Source organism: Neolamprologus brichardi, chromosome 7 (assembly GCF_056152115.1).
Source record: "Neolamprologus brichardi isolate AB-2024 chromosome 7, ASM5615211v1, whole genome shotgun sequence".
NCBI classification, from domain to species: Eukaryota; Metazoa; Chordata; class Actinopteri; order Cichliformes; family Cichlidae; genus Neolamprologus; species Neolamprologus brichardi.
The window spans coordinates 213,479-223,336 of NC_142110.1; the positions used below are offsets into that span (position 1 = coordinate 213,479).

At 41.8% G+C, this 9,858-nt stretch overlaps 1 protein-coding gene across 2 annotated transcripts in view; it reads left to right on the plus strand.

Annotated features, from left to right (window-relative positions):
- siah1 (siah E3 ubiquitin protein ligase 1) overlaps nt 1–8,911 on the plus strand; it is a 29,532-nt gene extending 20,621 nt beyond the window's left edge. For both annotated transcript variants that reach the window (XM_006795814.2, XM_006795813.3), the window contains exons 3-5: nt 1,168–1,349; nt 1,496–1,792; nt 6,717–8,911. In XM_006795814.2, the coding sequence (XP_006795877.1) occupies nt 1,168–1,349; nt 1,496–1,792; nt 6,717–7,088 (851 nt within the window). In that variant the 3' untranslated portion in view covers nt 7,089–8,911. The remainder of the gene's footprint in view (nt 1–1,167; nt 1,350–1,495; nt 1,793–6,716) is intronic.
- Nucleotides 8,912–9,858: the final 947 nt, after the last annotated feature.

The window sequence follows — 9,858 nt, forward strand, 5'->3', positions numbered from 1 at the left end:
AACCACTGTCCTTGATGTAAATATGTAAAAATTGTGTATGTTTCTGTTCCCTGTCCTGTGTACTGTTTGTTTGTATATGTGTCTTTTTGGCTGCTGTTACAACCAAATTTCCCCTTGTGGGACAATTAAAGGATTATTCTATTCTAAAATAAAAGCTCTACTATACGCTTCTTCTGGGCTATATTCTCAGCAGCATATTAAACATATCAGGTCCCCATAAGGAGAATCATGTGCTAACGGCTGTCTAAATGACTCGGGTAAAGTTTGTAGCATGCTGCTTGTTGTTTTTGTCTGCTTCCACTTGTCTTTGCACGAGGATGATGTCGGAGTAAATGTGCAGTCATATTCGTTGTGTTCCCACTAGTGCTGTCAGCGTTGATCTGAAATGACGTTAACGCCACAACACGGCAAATCTCCGTTAACGAGCTACCGCGGATCGCCCCGTGCTTGGGGCTGGACGGCCAACACGTTAACGAGCTAACTGCGCTAACACACTAGTTCCCACCAATTGAGCATTGCTGGCACATCCCACATACTGTTTTACTTTAGTCCATGACACGCTTACCTTCAGGGTCATACGTCACATGAAGACCAAAATAGTTCCAAACGCCAGATCTGAATGAGGGTGGGGGAGGTTCAGTTTGCCATGTTGCAACGAGCTTAGCTTCTGTCTTGCTAGCTTGCTGAGGTGCGCTCAGTGGGTCTGCGCTCGACAGTGCAGCCTAGGCGGAGTAGTTGAACGCAGATCCACTGAGCGCTCAACACAGACGGCATCGTCAGAAGGAAAGTTGATAAAATAAATCAAAAATTTTGTATTGTTCGATACATATGCGTACCGAACCGAAAGCACTGTATCGAACGGTTCAACATCGATACGAGTATCGTTGCACCCCTATAATTTTGGTATATTTTCATTTACATGTTTTTAAACAAATTGCATGCTCTGCAACCAGCATCAACATCGTGATGTTTGTCCTTCATGTCCGTTGTCTTGTCTGTTTCTTCCACCTTCTCAGTGACCTGTTTTGACTCCGATGTAGAGGAAGAGCTGCCAACAAAGGGAGGGCTAGACAATTAGTCATACTTCTTTTAACTAAGGCTTGGTAATGGTATGGTAAAATATGATCTGCTTATGGCTTCATCATAACCATCCTCCTCTCTTGTCAGAAATGAGTCGCCAGACTGCCACCGCGCTGCCCACAGGAACATCTAAGTGCCCTCCCTCTCAGCGTGTGCCCACCCTTTCAGGCACCACAGCCTCCAACAGTGACCTGGCGAGCCTGTTTGAGTGTCCTGTCTGCTTCGACTATGTCCTCCCCCCAATCCTCCAGTGCCAGTCCGGACACCTGGTGTGTACAGTCCAGCCTGTAACTGAACCTGAACTGGTTGTTGTTGCTAGTAAAATTTCTTGCAGAAGCATAATTGTGAAGATTAACATTTTAGTAAACTTGTCATGAACATACTTTTTATTTATTTTATTTTTCTTCTTCCCCAGGTGTGCTCCAACTGCCGGCCTAAGCTCACTTGTTGCCCCACCTGCCGAGGTCCCCTGGGTTCCATCAGGAACCTGGCCATGGAGAAGGTGGCCAACTCTGTCCTTTTCCCCTGCAAGTATGCCTCATCAGGCTGCGAAGTCACCTTGCCTCATACCGACAAGACCGAGCACGAAGAGCTTTGCGAGTTTCGGCCGTATTCCTGCCCCTGCCCCGGCGCCTCTTGCAAGTGGCAGGGATCATTGGATGCAGTCATGCCTCACCTGATGCACCAGCACAAGTCCATCACCACACTGCAGGTTAGAAGTTACTCAGCTCCTCAGTTTCTTCCACAAAGCATGCTCCTAAAGGTGTGTGCCACTTTTACTAAGTGAGGATGAGACACGTTGAAGACTATCTGAATTGATGCTATTTAAACATGGATCGTGCACGGTTTGCAATTAAGTTTGTGACTTAGAAATAAACTAGAAATAAGTCTGAATAAACAGCGTAAAGTTTGTTCAAATGAAGTGGAAACATGGAAAACATTTCATACTCCATCCCACTAAGCTGATGGGGAATTTTGAGTGTGCCCTCTGCTGGACAACAAAGGAAACAACATGCTGTGTAAATGTGTGTTAATTTACAAATGAGTTGTTATAGCCTGCAGAATATGTTCATTTTAATATCATGATTACTTTTAAATTGAAGGAACACTTCAATAGTTTACACCACCGCTAGGTGGGCGGAGCTTCTCTGGCAACAGGTGAGCTTTTGTGCTCACAGCTGAAGCGGTGTGCCTGAGATCACCACATAAGGAAATCTTCTCTCACTGATGTCATGCAAAGCCTGAGCGGCTTGTACATATAGCTGTATGATCTGTTCTGAAACCATGGAGGATCTTTGCCCCTACAACGAGAACATCCATGATGGCGGTTATCTTATCTGGCAACACTGACGTATTAAAGATGCTACTGGAGCCAGCAGTGCTACAGTACTGCTCTTTTTTTTGTTGAAAGTGGTTTAGCCTTTTAATTTGTGGGATTGTCTTAGAAATTTGTTTTTAAAGCCGTAAGGTTGGACTGCAAGACAACACTAATGGCTACTCAGTGGCTCATATCTTACTTGGCCTTGAGAATTTAAGATGGTTTGATGTTAACAATGAGTCGACGTGTCCATTGTGCTAAAGGTGGGGGTCGCACATGCTCAAACAACTGATGGAGACTTGTCTCTGCTTGTTCTTTACTGTTGTGCTAAAAGTCAGCCTGCAACAAGACAGCCGGATGACAAGTGCAGTGTAAATCACAAAAGACAACTTTTTTTTTTTTAAACGTATGTTTATTTGTTTTTTCAACAGTATCAACACCAACATAAAATGAACGTATGGCAGTCATTAAAATAATAATAACAACAACACTAATAATAATAATAATAATAATAATATTAATAGTAATAACGATAATTGAAGTGTTAATCCTAAAGGATTCCAAATAAATGCATAGTTAAATAAATTAAGATAGCAAACCATACAAATAAATGTAATTAAAAAAATAAATTAATTAATTTAAAAAAAAAAAAAAAAAAAAAAAAAAAAAATCATAATATAGGTTACACAGTATATTCCCAACAGCAAGTCAGACATTATTCATTATCTAGTTGTCTTATTCACTCACCACCCCCCCCTCCCCCCTCCACATCCCCACTCCTCAGTAGATCCAAAAATATCTTCCAGATGTTGTAAAATTCAGAAGCCCTCTTTCTAACAATATAGGTCAGTTTCTCAAGAGCTAAACTCGATGTTAAGTTATTTAACCAGTGGTTAAAAGAGGGGCAACCAACATTCGTCCAGCATAAGGCGATACAGCGTTTGGCCTGTAGCAAACAAAGATCGACCATTTTTCTTTCCTCACACGACAGAGTACAGTCATCTGGATACAAGCCTAAAATGCATAACTTAGGGCAAAGCGGTACAGGAGAAGTTGTGATCTGAGAGATATATTTTAACACAGAGCTCCAAAATTTTTGGATCTCTTCACATTTCCACAGGCAGTGATATAGTGTACCCTGATGCATATTACACTTATAGCATAGATCAATTATATTAGGATCAAATTTATTTAATTGTACAGGGGATATGTATGTTCGCATTATCCAATTAAATTGTATCATTCTCAAACGAGTGTTAATGGTTTGAGTGTGTGTTTTTGAACATATTTTACCCCATTCAGTATATGAAATATCTTCTTGTAAGTCACCAATCCACTCCCGTCTTTTACTATCAGAGTTATCCTTATGGTTTTCAACTAACATGTTATAAAACTGGGACACCAGTCTTTTACCAAAACAGTTTTTTGTAACATGAGTTTCTAGGATGGAGAGTGGGGGTTGGTGCACTGAATTGTTTAAGTGTGCCAGAATAAAACTTCTAAGTTGTAGATACTTAAAAAAGTGTTTCTGCGGTAAATCAAACTTTGCCCTTAATTCACTGAATGACATCAGAGAATATTCCTCATATACGTCCTGTAGTTTCGCAATGCCCTTGTTCAGCCAAGCTTTAAAGCCCATGTCATTCTTAGCCGGGGCAAAGAGTTCATTACCCCAAATTGGGGAGAAACAGGACAACCCAGGAGAGTCATTCAACATTTTTTGTACTTCATGCCAAACAACAACAGTGTTTTTTACAAAGGGATTAGTAGTAATTTTCTTTAAAGTTTTAAAGGGTGCTGAGTATAAATAGCTATTTAACGACAGACCCTTTGAGGACATTCTTTCAGTTGCTAACCAGGGAAGGGAGATATCGTTTGAAAACCAAAACATAGTGGTCCTCAGCTGAGCAGCCCAATAGTACCATTTTAAATTTGGAAACTGCAGTCCTCCCCTATCATATGGTAAATACAAGAGGGAGAGTCTGAGTCGTGGCTTCCTATTGTTCCAGATGAAATTAGAAAGAAGCTTTCTGGTCTTGGAAAAAAAGGAAGGAGGAGGGGCCAGCGGAATTGACTGAAAGATATATAGGAATTTAGGTAATATAGTCATCTTTACTATGTTTATTCTTCCCAGTAAAGAAAGAGGCAATGATATTAATCTAGTGATCTCATCCGACAACCCTACCACCAAGGGCTCATAATTGGCTGAACTAAGATTGCTTATCGTTGGGGTTACTCTGATGCCTAAATATTTAAATCCCTCTGCGGCATTCACAAATGGGTGGGATACAACTGGTTTCAACCTCTCGTTCATATTTAAAAACATAATGGATGATTTTTCTTCGTTCACTTTGAACCCAGAGAAACTGCTAAATTGATCGAATAGCTTCAGGAGAGATGGTATTGATTCTGCAAGGTGTGATAGAAACACAATAGTATCGTCAGCGTACATTGCAATTTTGTGTAGCATCTCCCCGATTTTAATACCATGGATCGAGGGATGTGATCTAATTGCTATCGCTAAAGGTTCCATGGCTAGTACAAAAAGCAGAGGTGAAATCGGAGACCCTTGCCTGGTGCCTCAAGATAGCTCAAAAGGACTAGAGATGAGATTATTGGTAGATACCATTGCAACCGAATCAGCAAGTAAAATTTCAATCCATCGGCGGAAGCGATCACCAAATCCAAAACGCTTAAGCACCTCAATTAGATAGGGCCATTCAACTCGATCGAACGCCTTCTCCGCGTCGAGTGATAGTATTGCAGTATCAGGTGACTCTTCACATTCGTGGATTATATTGAGAACTCTCCTCACGTTGTGGAACCCCTGACGATTTTGAACGAAGCCATTTTGATCTCCGTGTATAATGGCTGGAAGAGCCCTCTCCAGCCTCATAGCCAAAGCCTTAGCTATGATTTTGGAGTCAGAATTTAACAGCGATATGGGTCTGTAAGAACCGCTTTCGGCTGGCGCTTTGCTCGGTTTTAGAATGAGAGTGATCAGGGCACTACGAAATGTAGCAGGGAGGCGACCTGTTTCATAGGATTCCAAATAAACATCTAATAATGGGGGAATTAATTTTGCTTTAAATAGCTTGTAAATATCTATCGGAAGCCCGTCAGGACCCGAAGCCTTACCACCTCTCATGTTCGTAATGGCATCAGAAACGTCATTGAAATTTATTTCTCTCTCCAATTCATTTTTCATATCCTCAGAAATACAGGGAAAGATCAATCTATCCAAGAAAGTATTTTGGCTTACCCGGTCCAGTGGGCTGTCAGATTTATATAGGGTTTTATAATACGAGACAAAGGTATTATTAATTTCTGTGGGATCTGTAGATAATTCCCCTTGATCGTTCCTAATTATATTAATGGCTCTGTCAGATTCAAGTTTCTTTATCTGCCAAGCTAGTAGTCTACCTGGCTTTTCACCCTGATCATAAAACGTCTGTTTCAATCTTATTAAACCATCTTCAGCTTTAAGCATAGACAGCTCCTCGTATTTAGCTTTAAGGGTCAATAATTCCTGTTTTTTCTGTGTTGAATCATCTATGTTAACTTCTCTCTCTAATTCTCTAATTTTATTGTCTAATTCGTTCATTGTCTGTTTGAATTTGTTAAATTTAGAGCTAGTGAAACTTATCATTTGACCTCTAATATATGCTTTAAAAGCTTCCCACCTAACGGCTGCAGTTGTTTGAATTGTATTAATTGAGAAGTAGAGATCAATGTGTTCTCCTACAAATTTCATAAAGTCAGAATCATGTATCCATTTAGGGTGCAAGCGCCACTTGTTTGAGCGGCTATTCACTTGTTCCACCTCATAAAATAGTGAGGTTGGGGCATGATCTGACAACACAATGCTGTCATATATACACTTAGTTATATTGGGTAGCAAAGATGAGGAAATTAAAAAATAATCTATTCGGGAGTGGGATTTAAATACTGCTGAATAGCATGAGAATTCCCTTTTATTGGGGTTTTGAATTACAAAAGACAACTTTAATGTGTTTCTCAGTCTCCCGAGTCTGAAAGTCGCGGTCTGGCAGACCTTTGAACTTTCCAGTGGTCGAGGTCTCATAACGGTGTGGTTGGTATCATGAGCATACTGCTTTGTCAAATAATTGCCAGAATATTCCAGAAAACTGCGTTTAACATGAGAACAACAAACAGCTTGTTCCTTTTGCGGCTTGTTTTATAACATGTATTCATTTTGAGATCATGATGATGTAAAAGATCTTTATGTGAGCAGCGTCGGGTGTTAACTTCAGGCTGACGACTAAAGATGATTAACCCTGTTTGTGTGTCCGTCCAGGGGGAGGACATCGTGTTCCTGGCCACAGATATCAACCTGCCCGGTGCGGTGGACTGGGTAATGATGCAGTCGTGCTTCGGCTTCCACTTCATGCTCGTGCTGGAGAAGCAGGAGAAGTACGACGGACACCAGCAGTTCTTTGCCATCGTGCAGCTCATTGGGACTCGCAAGCAGGCCGAGAACTTCGCCTACCGACTGGAGCTCAACGGGCACCGGCGTCGTCTGACCTGGGAGGCCACGCCACGCTCCATCCACGAGGGCATCGCCACAGCTATCATGAACAGCGACTGCCTGGTGTTCGACACATCCATCGCACAGCTGTTTGCTGAAAACGGCAACCTGGGAATCAACGTCACCATCTCCATGTGCTAAAAACTTTGAAGAGGATTTAAAAAAACAACAAGTTACATATTGTTAGGGGGCATTTTTTTCTTTGTTTTCTTTTTTTATTAGAGGGGAGACCTCGCAGTGCCCCGCCCCTCTCTGCCTCACTCCTTCAGACATGAATTTGGACTGTCTAATTAGGCAGCCATGGAGGCCTGGGGGGGGGGAATGGATGGCTGAATGTTTGGATGGATGAGTGGAGGAAATGAAACAAAATAACTGTGTAGTGACGGCTATAGACTTGGAAACACATTACGTGAGACCCACGCAGGGCCTCGCCCTCTGTTGGGCATAAACGCGGACACAAACCGTCAAACTCCTTTCCTGGCCACGTGTCCCCCGTCTTGGAGTGATTTCTCACCGCTCGTTCTCATCGCTCTCTCACTCTTACACACACTTCAGACACTACGGCTCTTCCCGAGCGGAACGTGGAAGGGGCTCCGGTCCCTGACTTGAAGGATCAAGCTATAGTTCAAAATGGACTCCTGGTCAGTGCTGGAGTGCTTGCAGGACAGCTAGCACTTCCTGTTTGTAGTCCACCTCAGTACCCCTCAAGTCCCCCCACACTTTCCCTCACTCGGACTGGAACGGTTCCCACGCTCCCCACCCTCGCAGGGCTATGGCTGTGGCTGCTATTGACGATTTCAAACTGGAACCCTGAGTCCCTAAAAATCTTTATCTAAAATGTATCTTCACCTGTGACTGGGGATCATCACTCACAGACATGAACGGCTGTAGCACCCCAATCCCCGAGTAACGTCCAGGAAAAGAAGCTTGGATCTGTGTAAAGGGTCCCGGGATTACTACAACTGCGCGAGCTCGTTTTGCTTCCTTCTGCTCCACACCGGTTCCTCCCCCCAAAGCTAAAGATTGCGCATCGGATGCTTGTTATTAAATTGTTGACTGTCATCATCAATTATTAAACTTTGCTGTCATACTGGTTGGATGTAAGAAGGCCCTCAGCTACGTCAGTCCTGGAGTTTTACTTTTTTTCTTTCTAATTTTGAAGTTTTATTTTCAAAGTGGACACATCAACGGCTTTCTGACATGCCAAACGCACATTGCTCTTTGCATTACAGGCTCTGTGTGCAGGTGTAATAAATTGACCGAGGAACAAAGGGGTCCTTTTTGTTTTTTTGTTTTTAGAACAAGGAGGAAAAAACCTAAACACTGCATTTCAGTTGGAAGAATTATTATTTCTCAAGTCTATTTCTTTGGAACTATTAGTGTTTTATTTTTTATTTTATTTTTGTGTGTGCGCGCGTGTGCACTGTCTTTGCTGAAAACCTCTCACGTCTCTTTTGTTTGTGCTCGGCCTCGTTTCTGTCTGCCCGTGTCTGCTCACCGATTGACTGATCACCCAACAAGGAATGAGGGACAGTTTCTACCGTTACAATGTTGCTATTGTTATTACTACATGGAGATTATGACAATTATCGGTTTTTGTATTGAATTTTAAAAACAAACATTAAAAGGCAATTGTAAAAGTTGTGGCTAAACTTCAGTGTTTGTAGTTTAAAGGAAAAAAAAAAACAAGTTGTCGTTCTTCTGAAGGTTTCTTTTCTTCCAGAGTTGGGTTGCTTTATTTTATTTCCTCTTCATTTATTTGTCCCGCTGTCCTCTCATTTGTGTGGTAAGTCTTTCCCCTTGAGCCCTTTTGTTTTGTTTGTTTTGTTCAAGGATTGAGGGAGTTCAAGCCAATCATCTCTCCATTTCTCCTCATGTGGAGTCTCAGTAATGTTGCTGCTCTCCCTGAAGTCCTCCACTTCTTCTGTTTTAATTTGTCATTAAATAAATCTATCTTTTTCATACTCTGTGCTTTTCTTCATTTTTTTTTTCTTTTTCTCTGAGGCTTTTGGATTCAATACGATAATAACTGTAAAACTGACAGCACCTCCGTTTTTGACAAGCAAAGAAATGAATGTAAGGAACTCTACATCCAACATATCCAGTTCAGTGGATGCTCCAGTTTGTGACTTTTTATTAGATTGGTTTTCCTGTTGTAAACCTTCATTTCAGCATTTTGGAAGCTTTTGTTTTCTTTCCCAGTTTTCCAGGTTGTTGTTGAGCTTAAGATTTGTGAAGGGTGTTCAGGTAAAAATATTTCAATATCAGCATGAAGCAAAAAGCCAAAACATTTAAAACAAAATTGGAATTTTGATTAGGAGAAGATCAAACACTAAAACATGATGGGGGGAGGTGAAGTACAATTTTTAAAAGATTGTGGCCATCGTGAAAAGGGATAAAATTCGTTGTAATAGTAAAAGCTGATCTTCCCGACAGTCGGTTCATTTAAAAACTTTTCAGATCTACAGGGAACAGTTTTACATGAACAACATAAAATACAATGTCTGTTTCAGGTCTGTTGTCATTACAGGTGTCTCATAACTGTTAGGAGTGGTCACAGAGCAGGAAGAAATGCAGGTAAGAGCCTTGGCAGCACATTGTTTAGCTAGGTGGCCCCCACGATGCTGAATCGTGAAACAAAAATACCTACTGGCGGGAGAGACGGCCAATTGGCGTGAAAGCCCTCCAAGCCACGTCTGCACCCCCAGGCAGGCATCACTGTTCCCCTGGGAGTAAACCAGCTGTGACAGATGTTAGCCAGAAAAGTAGGGAAATGCAAAGCTTACAGCAAACACTGACCTGCTGCCTGACACTGACTGAAGCTTTGTGCCAGACAGTGGAGGCAGTGGAAGCTCATGACAGTGGGCTTAGGGTAACGTGTTTAACATATGCACTGATGTGATTTATAATT